Source organism: Sciurus carolinensis, chromosome 12 (genome assembly GCF_902686445.1).
Source record: "Sciurus carolinensis chromosome 12, mSciCar1.2, whole genome shotgun sequence".
Taxonomy (NCBI): Eukaryota; Metazoa; Chordata; class Mammalia; order Rodentia; family Sciuridae; genus Sciurus; species Sciurus carolinensis.
Genome location: NC_062224.1, coordinates 72,954,543 through 72,972,926, shown reverse-complemented (window position 1 = coordinate 72,972,926; position 18,384 = coordinate 72,954,543). Strand labels below are relative to the sequence as shown.

The window sequence follows — 18,384 nt, the reverse complement described above, 5'->3', positions numbered from 1 at the left end:
GCACAAATTTACATTTCTACCAACAGTGTATAAGGGTTCATTTTCCTCTACATCCTTGTTGGCACTGTTATTTGTATTCTTCTTTTTTTTGGCAGAAGGAGGTTCCAGGGATTGAACTCAGGGCACTCGACCACTGAGCCACATTCCTGGCCCAGCCCTATTTTTTTTATTTAGAGACAAGTCTCGCTGAGTGGCTTAGCACACTGCTTTTGCTGAAGCTGGCTTTGAACTTGGAATCCTCCTGCCTCAGTCTCCTGAGTTGCTGGGATTACAGGCATGCAACCACTGTGCCTGGCTGTTATTTGTATTCTTGATGACAATTTCTTAAATCTAGCCAAAAGGTTCATCACACTTATATTTGTTATGATTGCTGATTTATTTGGAATTTTTAATTTTCTACTTATCCTTTTTTAAAAATTTATTTTGATTCATTGTAAACAAATGGGGTACAACTTGTTTCTCTGGTTGTACATGAAGTAGAGTCAAACCTTGTGTAATCATACATGTACATAGGGTAATGATGTTTGTCTCATTCTGTTATTTTTCCTTCCCCCCATCCCTCCCACCCTCTTTTTCCTCTATACAATCCATCCTTACTCCATTCTTGCTTCTTACCCCCCATTATGTATTATTATCTGCTTATCAGAGAGATGATTCGGCCTTTGGTTTTTTGAGATCGGCTTATCTCACTTAGCATGATATTCTTCAACTTCATCCATTTGCCTGTAAATGCCATAATTTTATCATTCTTTATGGCTCAAAAATATTACATTGTATATATATACCACAGTTTCTTTATCCTTTCATCAATTGAAGGACATCTAGGTTGGTTCCACAATCTGGATTGTGAATTGAGCAGCTATGAACATTGATGTGGCTGCATCACTGTAGTATGCTGATTTTAAGTTCTTTGGAATGTGGAATAGCTGGGAGTGGAATAGGAGTGGAATAGCTGGGTCAAATGGTGATTCCATTCCAAGGTTTCTGAGGAATCTCCACACTGCTTTCCAGAGTGGCTGCACTAATTTGCAACCCCACCAGCAATGTATGAGTGTACCTTTTTCCACACATCTTCACCAACCTATTGTTGGTTGTATCTTGATAATCGCCATTCTAATTGGGTGAGATGGAATCTTAGGGTAGTTTTCATTTGCATTTCTCTTACTACTAGAGATGTTGAACATTTTTTCATATATCTGTTGGTTGCTTGTAGATCTTCTTCTGTGAACTGTCTGTTCATTTCCTTAGCCCATTTGTTGATTGGGTTATTTGTATTCTTGGTGTAAAGTTTTTTGAGTTCTTTATATATTCTGGAAATTAGTGTTCTATCTGAAGTATGAGTGGAAAAGATTTTCTCCCACTCTGTAGGTTCTCTCTTCACATTGCTGATAGTTTCCTTTGCTGAGAGAAAGCATTTTAGTTTGAATCGAGACCAGTTATTGATTCTTGCTTTTATTTTTTATGCTATGGGAGTCATGTTCAGGAAGTCTGATCCTAAGCTGACATGTTGAAGATTTGGACCTACTTTTTCTTCTACAAGATGCAGGGTCTCTGGTCTGATTCCAAGGTCCTTGATCCATTTTGAGTTGATTTTTGTGCAGTTTGAGAGATAGGGGTTTAGTTTCATTCTGTTACATATGGATTTCCAGTTTTCCCAGTACCATTTGTTGAACAGGCTATCTTTTCTCCATTGTATGTAATTTGCACCTTTGTCTAGTATGAGAAAACTGTATTTATTTGGATTTGTCTCTGTGTCCTCTATTCTGTACCATTGATCTACCTGTCTATTTTGGTTCCAATACCATGCCTTTATTGTTACAATTTTTCTGTAGTATAGTTGAAGTTCTGGTATTGTGATACCCCCCTGCTTCACTCTTCCTGCTAAGGATTGCTTTAGCTATTCTGGGTCTCTTTCTATTTTTCTTTTCCTTCTCCATTTTGGCCCTAGTTCAGAACAAGGATGTTGTTTTTACTTCTGTTCATCTTCTATGACTTGGTATGTTACATATTATATATCTTCCTTTAGAGTGTATTTTTTAGAATAAAACTACCACTTCATTCAAAGTTTGAAATCATTCCCTCTTCCTAAATAATTCAAGAAACTTTGGTCTCTAAATGCAACCATTGTCTTAAATGCTATGCTTTCTAATAGACTCTAATTTTAGATCAGTTTTCCATAGCAATATTGGAAAGTATGGTCGTCTCGGTTCCCTACAGGTGTTCAGCCTCTCCACCATCAACATCCTCCAACAGAGTGTTATATTTATTATAAGGGATGAACCCACATTGGCACATCATTATCCTTCCAAAGTTTATAGTTTATGTTAAGGGTTACTCTTGGTATTGTATGCCTAATGAGTTTTGATAAATATATAATCACATGTGCTCAACATTATAGTATTAGAAAGATTTCACTACCCTACAAAGTCTCTGTTGGAGAATTCTGATGAAATTTCTATTCATCCCTCCCTCTCCCTTGACCCCTTGCAACCATTGGTCTCTTTACATCTCCATAGTTTTGCCTTTTCCAGGATGTCAGAAAATGGGACTCTCACAGTTTGCAGTCTTTTCAGGGCTTTTTCAATGAATACTATGCATTGAAGTTTCTTATCTTTTCATAGTTTGATAAATCATTTCATTTTAGTACTGATTAATTCATTATATGCATGTACCATAATTTATCCACTTGCCCAATGAAGCAAAACTTAGTTCCTTCCATGTTCTAGCAATTTTGCATAAAGTTCCTGTAAACAGCAATGTGCTATTTTTTGTTTGGACAGAAATTTTGAACTCAGTTGAGTAGATATCAGTGAGCACAATTGCTAGATCATAGGGTAAGAGTATGTTTAGTTTTACCAGATAGTGTCAAATTGCCTTCCAAAGTGACTCTACCATTTTGTATTATTATCAGCAATGAATTAGAGTTTCTTGAGCTCCACAACCTCCTCACTATTTGGTATCTCTATTTGGGATTAGGTATATTATACCTAATATATTATGTTTAATATATTAGGTATATTATACCTATTATAGTGATATCTTGTTTTAAAATGTAATTCCCTGATGACATATGATATTGAGCATTTTTTCATATACTTGTAATCTGCGCATTTTATTTGGTGAAGAGTGTGTTCAAAATCTTTTGACTATTTTTTATCAAATTGTTTCTTTTCTTATATATGATTTTTAAGAGTTCCTTGGTTATTTTGGATGATGGTCATTTATTAGACATATCTTTTGGAAGTATTTTCCACCATTATAAGACTTGTCTTCTCACTCTCTTGATATTGTCTTTTATAGAGCAAAAGGTGTTTTTTGGCTTTTTTTTTTTTTACTTTTTAGCATATGTGGTGGTAGTGGTGGTAGTGGTAGTAGGGATGAACCCAGGGCATTATGCACGCTAGTCAAGCACTTTACCACTGAGCTATGTATAGCCTTGACTCTGAAAGTTTTTAATTTCAGTGAAGTTCAGGTTTTTACTGATTTCTTTCAAGAATCATCCTTGTTTTCTGTATCTGAAAAGTCATTATTAAACTAAGGTCATCGGTTTTTCTTCTTGCTGTCTTCTCAGAATGGTATAGATTTTTATTTTACATTTAGGTGCATGATACATTGAGTTAATTATTGTGGGGTATAATTTATTTTTGCATGGGATGCCCAGTTCTTCCATCATCACTGGTTGAGAATATTGCTTATTCTCCACTGTACTACCTTGGCTCCTTTGTCTAAGACCAGTTGACTATCTTTATGTGGGTTTCTTCTTGGGCTCTCTATTCTGTTGCACTGGTCTGTTTGCCTGCTCTCTTGCTGATAGAACAATGTCTTGATTACTGTAACCTTACAATAATATTGAAGGTGGGTTGTTGTTCTTCAATGTTGCGTTGGCTTCTGAATTTTTCCCTTTCTGAATAAACTTTAGAATCAGCTTGTTGATATCCTCAAAATAATTCCTTGCAATTTTTGTTAAGATTACATTGACTCTATAGATCAACATAAATTTGCATCTTGACAATATTGAATTTTCCTATTTATGAATATAAAATCTCTCTCCCTTAATTCTTTGATTTCTTTCATCAGGAATGATTTTGTAGTTTTTTTCTTATATAAATGCATATTTGATAATATTTATATATGAATATTTTCATTAAGAGCTGATATAAAGATATTATGTTTTTAAATTCAAATTCTACTTGTTCATTGATGGTATATAGGAAAGCAATAGTTTTTTAAAAATATTAACCATGTATGCTGCAAACTGTTACATTAATTACAAGAGCTTTCTTTTGGTTACTTTTTTTTTTCAGTTTTTCAATGTAGGTGATCACTTCATTTGCAAACAAGTACAGTTTCAATTCTGCTTTCCAAATATGTAGACCTTTTTTTTTTTCTTGTCTTATTGTATTAACTGGGACTTCTCATTCAATGTTGAAAAGAAGTGATAAGAGGAAACATTTACATATTGTTCCTGATCTGAGCAGAAAAGATTCTAGTTTCTCAACATTAAGCTTGATATTCACATTAGGTTATTGTACACATTCTATGTCAAGTTGAGGAAGTTCTTCTATTTTTTTCTAAATTGCTGAGAGTTGTTATCATGAATGGGTGTGAATTTTGTCAAATATTTTATTTCCATTTATTGACATGACTGTGTGCTATGGTCTGGATGTGATTTGTCCCTACCAAAACTTACACTGAAATTTGGTATCCAGTGCAGTTGTGTGAGGAAGTAGAGACTTTACAAGGGATTAATGTCTTTCTCATGAAGCTGGATTAATTCTCATGGGAATGAATTACTTCTTGCAAGTGTAGGTTATAGTGAAGTATCTAACCTGCTTTATCCTATCATTGTATTTCATATGCACCCACTTGCTCTTCTATTTTCTACCATGAGTTGAGGTTGGATGAAGTCATCACCAGAGGACAAGGTCACCAGTGCCATGCTCTGGGATTTCTAGAACCATAAGCCAAAGAACCAAAATAAATCTCTCTTCTTTATAAACTAACCAGTCTAAAGTATCATTATAAAAGCAGAAAATTATCTAAGTTATCATGTGTTTTTGTTGTTGTTGTTGTTGTTTGGAGTTTTTTGGGTACTGGGATTGAACCCAGGGGCATTTTACCACTGAGTCACATTCCTGGCCCTTTTTAATTTTTTTTAAATTTTGAGACAAAGTCTTGCTAAGTTGCTGAGACTGACTCTGAACTCACAATTCTATTGCCTCTACCTCCTGTCTCTAGGATTATAGGCATGTGCCACTATGCCCAGCTATCAGTTATCATATGATTTTTTATCTTTAGCCAGTTGATGTAATAGATTACATTAGATAATTGTGAAATTTTTATCCAACCTGGCATACCTGGGATAAATCCTACTTGGTTGTGGTATACTGTAATTTTAATACATCATTGGATTTTCTATTTCTTTGCGGATTTTTGCATCTGCGTTCACAAAAGATATTAGTCTTGAGTGTTCTTGTACTATCTTAGTTCTTAATAGTGGAGTAATATTCACATTATAGAATGAGTTGAGTGTTATGTCTTGACACACTGTGGCTATCTCTGTCATTTAACTGGTGCATTTAGGTCACTGATGTTCAAAGTAATTACTGACATATTTGGATTCATATTACCATATTAGATATTGTTTTTTATTCATTTCCATTGTTCTTTGTTTTTATTTTTGTCTTCCACTTTTTTTTTCTTTTTGTGGTTTAAATTGGGCATTTTATGTAATTTTATCTCCTTTCTTCTCATATTAATTATACTTTTTTTCCCTTTATAACTCTTTTAAAGATTTCCCCGCAGCTTGTAATATGTATTTACCACTAATCCAAGTCCACTTTTAAATAACTTCTTACCACTTCAAGGGTAGCACAGGTACCTTCTAATAACAAAGTATCCCTAGTTCCTGCCTCCTATCCCTCCTATCATGGCTGTCGTTCATGTTCCTTATATCTAAGCTGTCACCACTGAACACACTGTGGCCAGTATTATGTTGAACTGTTACTCGATCAAATAATAAGAAACTAATTGAACTAGATCAATTAATAAGAAAAATTAAAGTTATGTTACCTATGTCATCTCTGTCCTTCTCGTCCTTTCCTTATATAGATCTGGGTTTTCTGACCTGTATCATTTTCCCACTCTGAATAGCTTGTTTTAACATTTTACAACACAGGTCTATTGACCAAAGGTTCTCCTAGTTTTTGTTATTAATAGGGAAAAATATTTATTTATGATTTAAGTTTGAAGAATAATTTTGCATTTCATACAATTCTAGGTGGATGAGGTTTTCCCCCCTCTCTCAATCCCTAATATATTAAACTTCATTCTCATTTGGATGCTTTCTGAACAGAACTAGAGTTTACATCTTATCTTTATTCTTTGATAGGTTAGATATTACCCCAGCCATCACCACTGATTCTTTTTAAGATTTTTTCTCTATCTTCAATTTTCTGCACTTTCAATATGATATACCAATACATATCATACATAGTTTGTTGTTATTACTATTGTTATTTTGGCATTTGTCCTGCTTGGTGTTCTCTTGTTCTTCAATCCAAAATCTGGTATCTGATATTAATTTGGGGATATTCTCAGTCATTACAGTTTCAACTATCTCTTCTGTTCCTTTCACTATATCTTCTCCTTTTGGTAGTCCCATTATAATATGTACATTTTTTTTTAGTTGTCCCACAGTTCTTGGATAGTCTTCTTTTTTTACAAAAAATAAGTTTTCTATTTGCCTTTCTATTTTGGTAGTTCCTATGTTCTTCCTCAAACTCAGAGATTCTTTCCTCTGTGGGGTCCAATCTACAATGAAACAATCAAAGGCATTTTCATTTCTGTTATAATGTTTTTTATCTCTAGCATTTCTTTGGTCCTCAGAATTTTCATCTTCCTGCTTACTTTACCCACCTGTTCTGGCATGTTGTCTACTTTTCCCATTAAAGCCCTTAACTAAATCATAGATGTTTGAAGTTCCTCGTCTGATAATTCCAATAAACCTACATGTCTGAATCTGGTTCTCATGCTTGCTTTACCTCTTCAAACCGTGTTTGCCTTTTAATATGACTTGTAATTTTTTTGTTAAAAGCAAGACATGGTATAGTGGGTAAAAGGAGCTGTTAAGTATTCCCTTAGTGATGTGGTAATAAGGTGTAAGGGGGGGATATTCTATATTCTTTTGATTAGGTGTCAGCTTTTAATGATCCTGTGTCCATGGGCTATAAATTTTACAAGTCTTCTCAGTATCCACCTCTTTCCAGTCAAGACAGGATGGCTAGAAGGTGAGGCTGGATTTGTCTCTTCCCTTTAAATGCTGTTTTTAAGGATTATATTATGATACCTTGCTATTTTTTAGTCCTTGCCACTTATATTATTATTATTTAATCTAGACAATGCTTATTACAGTTACTATGAATTTACTGATTTACTAGTTCACAATTCTTTTTTCATATCAGGCCTTTCTTCAGGGAATATTATATTTTTTATGAAATGTATTCTTTAATAATTCTTTTTGCAGGTGTTGACTATTGATAATATTGACATGTATTTGCTTCAATAAATATATTCTTTGTTTTGAAATTGTTACTCTAGCTACAATTATTATAGAATCATTGGATTTTTTGCCCTGCACTTCAAAGACACTACACAATTATCTTCAGGCTTTATGGCTGTGAGAAATATAGTATCAACAGTTTCTTTTAAACTCTTGTCTCATAGTTTGTCTTTTTCTCTCTGGCTACTTTAAGGATCTAATCTTAGACTTTGGTGATCGCTGGATTTATAATGCTGGACCTATATATGTATTTCTGTTTCTTGTCCTATTTGGAATTCAGAAGAATCATATCACCTCTTAGGTTTTATTATCACTAATTGTGTCTTTTGTAAGACAGTATTGATTTGTCCCAATGTTCATAACTTCTTTGTCATATTTTCAACTTGCATTTTAAATGCATTTATGCACAAATCTATTTTGGGGAAAGAACTAGTGCAAGTGTTTTTTAAAGATTAATAATAACACCATGTGTCAGACAGGAAATTAAATCCCTGTCCTTGGCTCACTAAATGTACATCAAAGAGATTCTGTGGTATTAACTGCCTGAATGCTAGTTATATAAAAAAGGAATTCACCAGTATCATAAAAATTAAAACAAAAACAAAACTCATATGAAGTAAAATCTTTCTGCAAGCAGAGAAAAAATAAGTAGTGGTAAAGACTGACATACAATATAAATATCATGCAAATTATTCATGATGACTCATACTTTTGGACTTCAGGGCTCTAAAGGAACATATTCTCTGAAATAACAGGAAATATTCATTTACATAATAAGCATCATAGATTATGATGTTGGCACCATTCAAATTATTGAATGGGAGAAAAACTTATTATATAAAATGTTTCATGCTGCTTCTGCTATTTATATTACGAACAAAAATGTATACCGATAGCTTGATTGTAGTTAATTCATGAAATCCATGATTAATGTTATAAAAGGGTCACAAATTACAGCCAAAAAATAAGAGAAGTATTCATGGTCACTAATAAATTGCTCTGTGCAGGTTTGGCTACCCTTGCAGGTAATGATGTCACACGATGATGGAAGAATAGCTAAATAGCCAACGAAGTGCCACTAGTTGGCTGAGGCACTGGTCATCGCGTCACTCTTGGCCAGAACCCATGAAAGGTGAACAGAGATGTTAAAGGAAAATGAAAGTCCAGAAGGATGCAAGTTTTACATGATCACATTTCTCTTAAAGCTACAGTCCACCACACTTGAAATCTTAAAACTGGTAAAGAAATCAGGGTAAGAAAGTTAGCAGGTATGTCACAGCAACATCATCATATAATATGCAAGTCCAACCTTCCAATTCCTAGGTTTTATTCCACTCCTATGAGCTTAACATACACTTGGATAGTCATAACTGACTTTAAGACCAAGTGGACCAGAATACTTTATTGCAATAAAGCTAATAATGCAAGTAGTTAGGAAATGATCTAAAGGGATGGGGTGGAATGAGATTTAAAAGCCTGTGTACTAAAAGAATACATATTGAATAGTTCCAGGATATAAAATTTTAGGACAGAAAAAAATAATCTGTAGTGACATAAAAGATTGCTGGTTGGTTTCCAGGGATTGGGGAGCTCTGCTGTCCAGGGTAGACAGTACTGAGTTCAAAGGAGCTCAAGAGAACATCTGGGAAGAGGGTGACATTTCACATCCTAATCGATATGGAGGTTCCCCAAAAATATACATATGCCAAAACTCATCAAATTAGACATTTAAATGCATACATTTTATGCATTATGGCACACAAACTGTGGATCAGGAGAGATCATTTAAAAAAGAACAATCCCTAGTTTTATAAGATGCTACCATGGGCCAAATTGGGTTAAGTGTACATGAAATCTCTTTACTATTCCTAGTAACTGCAAATAAATCCACAATTATCTCAATAGGAAAACTAAAAAAAAAAAAAAATACATGTGCAGCAGCAATGATTATTTATCAAAATAAAATTAATCATTTAAAAATATTTGTCTCTCATTTGTGAGGTATCTAATGAATCACAAATTCAATACCATGTAATTATGAATTCTACTTTGAAATTTAACTTTGCTTGTAAGTTAATGAACACTATTTAATCTTTTGGATTTGTTTTGCCTAGACCAATCCAAAAATAGAATCAGTAAATTAATCATTCACTGCTTCAGTCATTCTTGGGAAGAAATATCACAAGTATTCTCTATTGATGAAATATGACATTATATTTTTACAGTATATAACACAAATTAAAGTTAAGGCCTTAAATTGCCAACACAATCTCAAAATGTATTAGGGTTTCCTAAGTAAATATTACTGAGGCTAGCTTCTGAGCCCTTCCAAGGTGTATGTTCTAGGTCTAACAAAATGTAATGAGCCAGGTATGGTGGTGCATGCCTGTAATCCCAGCGGCTCAGGAGGATCAAGAGTTCAAAGTCAGTCTCATCAATGCCAAGGCACTAAGCAACTCAGTGAGACCCTATCTTTAAATAAAAAATACAATATAGGGCTGGGGATATGGCTCAGTGGTCCAGTGCCCCTGAGTTCAATTCTTAGTATCCCAAACCCAAAATGTAATGAAATAACTAAGAAAATAATGTTTAGCTCTAAGTTCATTTTAGAATTTGCAGGGTCTTTGTTAATAGATGTTCTTGTGTTTTCTTTCCTCTATTAGTTCCTATTTTTATGAAGGGATAAAACACACAAGTTAGCAATGGGTAGAGCTATAACAATAGGGAGCTGATCTTGCTAAATTAAGAATAATTAATCATATAGTCTTTTAGTTTCTCAATCTATGAGTAAGTTTTGATTTATCAATCTCCCAAGCTAAAAAAGTGACAGAAGGACAGATGGTTAACTTAAGTGTGATATAAAGTCTATCAACTGGTGAATATGGTAGCAAACAGAGCATGATACTTCTTAGAGTAGGTAACTGACACCCTGAGTCAATTAGCTGTTGACGTGGGAAGAAACGGACACAGTGTTGAACTATCTTCTGATGAATAGAAGCCAAAACAATCTGAAAGTGAAAATTCTTACGGTAAAAAAACAGTACAAGGATCGTTCCCACACTGGAGTCACATATCTGTGACATCAACTTTTTAAACAATTGAAGAATGTTTCATTAAGAAAATGACCTAGAATGACAACTTGGTCTTGAATTCACCATTCTATTCCTTTCTCTCTAGTTCATTCATTTTTACTTCCCCTAAAAACACAGAAAAGACAACTGCCAAGAACTGGCATATTTTCAAGGCTTACATTTTCTTTTGTTTGCCAAATGGCTATAATATAATTCACAAAAGCCATGTTTATTGAGTAATATTATTAATGGTTGGCATAATACTGTGAATTGAAGACATTCTTTTTGGATTTTATCCAGGTCTTTAAAAAGAACATGGTTTCCAGTAGGAAATGAATGACTTTTATTAAAATGTATTATCTAAAATAGTAGAACAACATAAAAAGCACTTAAGTATATTTTCAGATGATTGAGACAAATTTTCTCAGATACAGAAGTCCCCATGCATATTAAAATACGTTGAACATAACAAAATGAGAACGTCATGCTTACAAATTATTTTATAAAAGCATTTCTCATGTTTTAACACATAGCTGAAAATACCATAGGACTTAGAAATTACTCACCTTAATAGTCTATTGACTTTCTCCTTCACGTACATTTGCCAAAATTTGCTAGGTAAATTGTTTGTTGCTTCTTTATTTATGCTTAAATTCATGAATGATCAAAACATGTTGAGAAGGGAAATAATAAAAGTCTACTTTTTTTGTTTGTTTTTTCAAAATATGCTTACTGGCTAAATAAGAAGCATTAAGATATATTCTCAGTCTAAATTATAGTTAATTGGTTAATTAGTTCATAATCCAACAGTCACCTCCTGAATCCAAGTCTGAAAACCCCAACTGGACTTCTGAAACCAATCATGAACCTTGATTCATTTAATGCCTCTATTTTAAAGGAAAAACATGAAATCACCCAAGAATCATCAAATATGAAGCACTTCAATGTGAGCAATTAAAGGGGAAAATGGGATAGGACATCAGAGGAGTACAGAGGAAGAAAGAAGGGTAGAGAGACAGGTTGAGACAGACTAGTCAACATAAAACAGGAGAAGCAAAAATTAACTATCATAAGGAAGTGTTGACTGGTTATCATGAGAATAGGCCCATATGATGTCTTAACTTACATATAGTAGGTACATTCAGTTCAAGGTACTAAATTCATTCCAGGGCATTTCATACTTGGACTGTTGGTGGGTTTGGGAAGAAAGGAAAAATTTAATGAAGGAAACCACTGAAAACAAAGAAAGGAAAAAGTGTGCATCTTAAGGCATCACAAGAAGACACTGGGAAATAGAGAATGTCACTTTAAAATCTAGAACAAATCAAATTGGCAAAAAATTTAAATACAGTTATGGTTCAATAAAAAAATCAATCAATTCATTTTCTTTTTTGTAACATATGATATCCATATAGTATATAATTAGTACAATAAGTCATATAAGCTAATTAAAAACCAGTCTTTTTACAAATGTCTTTTCTCATGATATGCTCATAAAACCAATTTCAAAGACAGTAGACATTAGAAAGCCAAAACAACGAAAAGGGTTTCTTCTATTAAAAGCATCCATTGCATTTCTGATAGTTTCCTTTGCTGAGAGAAAGCTTTTTAGTTTGAATCTATCCCAGTTGTTTATTCTTGCTTTTATTTCTTGTGCTATGGGAGTCCTGTTAAGGAAATCTGATCCTGAGCCAACAAGTTGAAGATTTGGACCTACTTTTTCTTCTATAAGATGCAGGGTCTCTGGTCTGATTCCGAGGTCCTTGATCCATTTTGAGTTGAGTTTTGTGTAGGGAGAGAGATAGGGGTTTAGTTTCATTCTATTGCATATAGTTTTCCAGTTTTCCCAGCACCATTTGTTGAAGAGGCAAAGGAAACTATCAGAAATGTGAAGAGAGAGCCTACAGAGTGGGAGAATATCTTTGCCAACCATACCTCAGATAGAGCGCTAATTTCCAGAATCTATAAAGAACTCAAAAAACTCTACACGAAGAATACAAATAATCCAATCAACAAATGGGCTAAGGAAATGAACAGACACTTCACAGAAGAAGATGTACAAGTAATCACCAGATATATGAAAAAATGTTCAACATCCCTAGTAATAAGGGAAATGCAAATCAAAACTACCCTAAGATTTCATCTCACCCCAATTAGAATGGCGATTATCAAGAACACAAGCAACAATAGGTGTTGGCGAGGATGTGGTGAAAAAGGAACACTCATACATTGCTGGTGGGGTTGCAAATTAGTGCAACCACTCTGGAAAGCAGTGTGGAGATTCCTCAGAAAGCTTGGAATGGAAACACCATTTGACCCAGCTATCCCACTCCTTGGCCTATACCCAAAGGACTTAAAATCAGCATACTACAGAGATACAGCCACATCAATGTTCATTGCTGCTCAATTCACCATAGCCAGATTGTGGAACCAACCTAGATGTCCTTCAGTTGATGAATGGATAAAGAAACTGTGGCATATTTATACAATGGAATATTACTCCGCAATGAAGAATGATAAAATTTTGGCATTTGTAGGCAAATGGTCGAAATTGGAGAATATCATGCTAAGTGAGATAAGCCAATCTCAAAAAACTAAAGGACGAATGATCTCGCTGATAAGCGGATGAGGACATATAATGGGGGGTGGGAGGGGCTAGCATTAGGTTTAGGGTTAGGTTTAGAGTTAGGCTAAGGAGAGCAGTAAGAATGAAGGAAAGAAGGACTGTGTAGAGGGAAAAGAGGGGTGGGAGGGGTGGGGAGGGGTGGGAGGAGTGGGGGGGAGGGGAAAAATATAATAAACATCATTACCCTATGTAAACGTAAAAAAAAATAAAAAAAAATAAAAAATAAAAAAAAAAAAGCATCCATTGACTAGCAGTGGAGACTAAATGTCTAAATAAAAAAATTTAAAAAAAAAGCAGTGTACAGCTGTGATCTGGAAAATAAATTCAAAGAGCTATCTAGAACAGAACATGAAAGTTTTGGTTTGAGCATATAGAAAGACAGGAGGCCATAACCAAAGCAAAGTCCCTGAGGCAAAACTGAGCAGCCGGATAGCATCAGGGATGTGCTAGAGGAAGTCTGTACTTGAGAGAGTGTTCTGGTATCAAACTATGTCAAACTAATGCCAAGTCAAAAGTAAATTAGATCAGACGAGGAATCTCAGAGGACAAAAATGTAGTTTGCCAAAACTTTGACTAATGAGTTTTTTAAAATAAGATATTTCCTAATATCCCAAGATGAACTGCACAAAGAACTGATTAGCTAAAACACAAGCAGAGGGCAAGGTCTAGAAGATACAGAATTTTGCAAATTGCACACAAGTCTGTGAGACAATAATACCATGTGAAAAGCTGAGACACACTAATAAAGGAGTCCATATTTATGTTAACAAAAAAGATACAAACATAACTATTTTATACACTTCTCACTAGAGAAATGACAATGACAGTAATTGTATAATGTAGTTTACTGTACTTGAAACCTTAGTTATAATAGATACTGTAAAATTATTCTCCAAAAATATTATATCGACAGGCAATTCCATCAATGATGTATACAAGGTTACATTCTTCCAAGTCCTAGATGTTATCAATCTAAACATTTTGCTAATTTGAGAAATTAAAAACAATATTTTATTATAATTTGCACTTTCCTGATTAAAACTGAGGTCAGGTAACTTTTTATGTGTTTATAGAATATTATCAATTCTTCCCTTCTAAATTGCTTATTCATATATTTACTCTCTTTTATTAGGCTGTTATGTTTTCCTTAATATTTTTAAGTGCTCTTTGTGTATTAGGGACCTTTACTCTACCTTTTAATATGATGTAATTATTTTCAATTAATCCATCACTTGTCACTACACTGTAGTTATGTTAATCCTTGCACTGTTCAGAATTTTAGATACTGACATGTCAATCCATTAATTTTCTTTGTGGCTCCAGTTATCTCTGTTTCTCCTTGAATTTCATCTGTTTAGCTTATAAAGAATTTTCACTTCAAATTTTAAAATATTCTTCTTTACAATAATAATTTACAGTGATTGTTGCATTTCAGTGGTTATGCCATATTAATTTTTGTGAAGTCCATGAAGTAGGTGTCTACCTTCATTTTCTTAGAAATTGCCAGACAATTGCCTGAAATACCATTTCCTCTACACTCTCTACTTTGGTATACTATTGGTATGATTCTTACTGCTATTGTATCCTCTCAAGTTGTCTATTGTGATGTCAATGTTGGACGTTTCTACCAACTAATCTCTCTCAAATTTTAATTTTTTGCACTTACCTGTTATTCCTAAAGACACAAATAAATTTCCACCTCAACTATGAAATGTCCCCTGACCATCAAAGACAAACTAAGGTAACATTGCTCCTAAGTCAGTTTACTATATACATCATGTTAATTACATAAAACTCCTCCTATCAGTAATGAATTAATCTTGATTGTCTCCACAATACAAAGATGGACTGCTTCTAAAGATTCTTCTTTTTATAGATACTTTTATGCTAATATCTTTTAGAAGTAGAAATCAAACCATTTTTTGTTGTTTAGCATTAGACTATTCCAATATTTGAAAAAATATAATAATGATGATGAAACCAAGAAAGAAAAGGAAAAGGAAAAGAAACCCTTAGGGTTTTGCTTCATTTGCAATTCCTCTTCATTTTTAAAATTTTCAACATTATTGATAACTTTTTTTTTTATATATAAAAACTTTATCTTGAGTAATTGACATTTTGGGTTCATATCAACTTATTTTTACAGACACCTAGAAGTTAAATCAAAATTAAATATACAAAATTCCTATGAGGTTTTTTGGTTAGATTTCCATGCATAAAATAAACTCACGTGAAGTCCTTCAGTGAAGCTTTCCCGAGAGCAGAGGCAGCTATAGGGCTGGCTTGTGGTGTCACAGTTACTAGCATGACCATGGCACTGACACCTGTGAACATCATCACCAATGACTTAGAAATACCAAGTCAACACAAATATACTGAAGACCCTATGCTGTGAATCTATACATATGCTATGTGACTATAACCAGGAAGACAAACACATTTAATCAATGCAAAATCAGTTTCTCTCTAATCCCTGCGGTTATTCATGGAAGTTTTGAATTAATCCTGAAGTACTGGAAGGACTGCCATTAATATGCAGACTGCACTGGATTGTAAAGGTAATTCTCAAGCCACCATGGAAAGGGGAGAGGGATTGTGTACATCCACTCCAACCATGTAGAGAATTCATTAAGGAAAGGCATTTACTGAAACTACTCAAAGTACAGTTTAAGACTGCAAGGCTCAGAACAAATTGTAGAATGAAGATAGTGAATTTCAATTTTTTGTCCTTTTTTCAAAATCAGATGGTAAATAGTGTCATAACATCAGCTTTTCATTATACTATAACTAATTTTTTTTAAAAAACTCATATATTCTGGTTTGTTTTTAAAGGTGTCCCTTATTCTCAAGGCATATCGTTACTCTAGAACAATTAAAATTCTGAATATAATTTATGCATGTTTCCATATTAGACATAGTTTTGCAGTTATCACTTTTTAAAAATATTTTGTCATGTTCTAAGTTATGATCTGAAATTTATAAACTGCTAAGAGCCTGGTAGATCTTTCTTCTACAAAAAAACAAGTATTCCCTATAGAGTCATGAACTCTGGACCCAAGCCTTACTTACAAACTGTCTGGTACTATAGTTACAAACTCAAATCGAACTCCTTCTCTTTGCTTTCAAAAATATTTTAAAATGGCTCTATTTCTCTTTTTTTTTCAACAATATTTGAAAATAATATTCCCAAACAAACTAAGCAAACATTGTAGTAAGTTAGATCTAAATCAGATTCAGAGTATTGTAACTCTTTCTCCCCCACGCAGCTAGAGATCCCACTTAGGACCTCCCACATGCCAAGAACTTTAAGATTGAGCTATGCCTACAGCCCTCAGAATATCATAGCTTCTAAACCCACTGGCTTTTGAAATTTGATTTCATAATAATGCTATATTATATACTGAAAAGACATATAAAAATCTCCCCCAAATCTCTTAGAGTAGAAAATTATTTCAAAACATTAAAATGGAATTTGTCTTGCTTTAAAATCTTACTTATTGTATTTTTAAATAAGTTTGCCTAGTGAAATCTCAGTCGGAAAAAAAAGAAAAACACTAATTAAAAACAATTATTATTATTTTTATTATTATTATTATTATTATTATTATCATTATTATTATTATTTTGTGGTGTTGGGGATTGAACCCAGGGCCTTGTGCATTGGAGACAAGCACTCTACCAACTAAGATATATGCTCAGCCCAAAAAATAAAATTTATAGTGAAAACCACTCTCCATTAGCAACTCTTGTAGTGTACACTACCTCCCACCGATGGTGACTTCATTCACTGCGTAGTATCTGTGACTGAGACTGACAGCAGCCTCAGTTGTATGGTACTGCCCATGGAAATGAAGCCTTATCTGTGTGGCTTTGACAAATTCTTGAAGAGACGGGGTATTATAGAAGTCATTGAATCCAGGACGAAGTTTTGGCCCAGGTGTCAGAATGCTGAATGTGACATTGCCACGGGAATATGGAGTAAAACTGTAAATAAAAGAAATATGATCACAGGAAAATCTATCCATACTTTCAACAAAACAGAAGTCACAACTTTGAGACATTATAATCCAGCCCTTTTTTTATTTTTTATTTTGAGACAGGAGCTCGCTAAGTTGCTTAGGGACTCACTAAATTGCTGAGGCTGGCTTTGAATTTACAATCCTCCTCCCTCAGCCTCCAGAGTCACTGGGATTACAGGGGTGCGCCACTACACCTGGCTTATCAGTAAATTCTTAAATTCTTCATTCTGGGAAAATATATTCCATATTTTCAGGCGCAAATAATGTAGGACCCACAGAAAATCATACATACTAAATATTTTCTTGAAAACAAAATGCAAATTCTGTTAATATAGATAGCTTGCTAAACAATTTTAAAATCAGATGGCAAAACAACAGTGAGAGTGTAAACAAGAAATATTTTAAATTCTTTTACAAGAACTTTAAACACACTTTAAAACTCCTTGGAGAAGAAATACAAGAATCTTCCTCAAACAAGTTGATGATGGACGGAAGTCTCCGTCGGACTAGTGAATAGGCTAACCTACTGGTTATTACTAAATCAGGAGTCAATTAAAATTAATTTCAAAATGTTCATACTTGGGAAGCTGAAGACAGTTGACAGAATCGGGTTTTTCCAAGTCGCCATTGTTTTTCATCCCCAAAACACTGCAATTTTTAGCAAAATATTGCCAGTCCTCCCAATCTAAACTGTCTTCCTTCTTCCTTTGAATCCTTATTGCTGTTGGTTGTGGACTAAAGAATTGAATGATAATATAAAATACCTGAAAATGAATAAGTTAATTATCATTGAAGTATAAATTTGACACACTGGTATAAATCAAACCATGGAATCGCTAGATTCAAATATAATGACTTACTTCCTCATAATTATAATTATTAAATATTTATTGACCATCTAGAAACTTCATAGACCTACAGTAAAAGCAATACATTCCATAATTCTATATTAGTCCCTCTTCTCATAGATTTTATAAATCACAGTACAAATTAATATTAAGTTTGCTAAAAAGACATGAACAAAGAGCATTGCTTTCATGAAATAAATGTCATATAGGTAGTTCTTTAGTCAATTGTAGAATAAGCACCTCAGTTTCCACAAATTTG

General features: G+C 33.6%; 1 protein-coding gene across 1 annotated transcript in view; it reads right to left on the bottom strand.

Annotated features, from left to right (window-relative positions):
* Ush2a (usherin) overlaps positions 1-18,384 on the bottom strand; it is a 746,720-nt gene that overhangs the window by 638,625 nt on the left and 89,711 nt on the right. The window contains exons 6-8 of the mRNA XM_047521110.1: positions 17,857-18,041; positions 17,021-17,242; positions 15,489-15,582 (exon numbers count right to left, since the gene is read on the bottom strand). Of these exons, the coding sequence (XP_047377066.1) occupies positions 15,489-15,582; positions 17,021-17,242; positions 17,857-18,041 (501 nt within the window). The remainder of the gene's footprint in view (positions 1-15,488; positions 15,583-17,020; positions 17,243-17,856; positions 18,042-18,384) is intronic.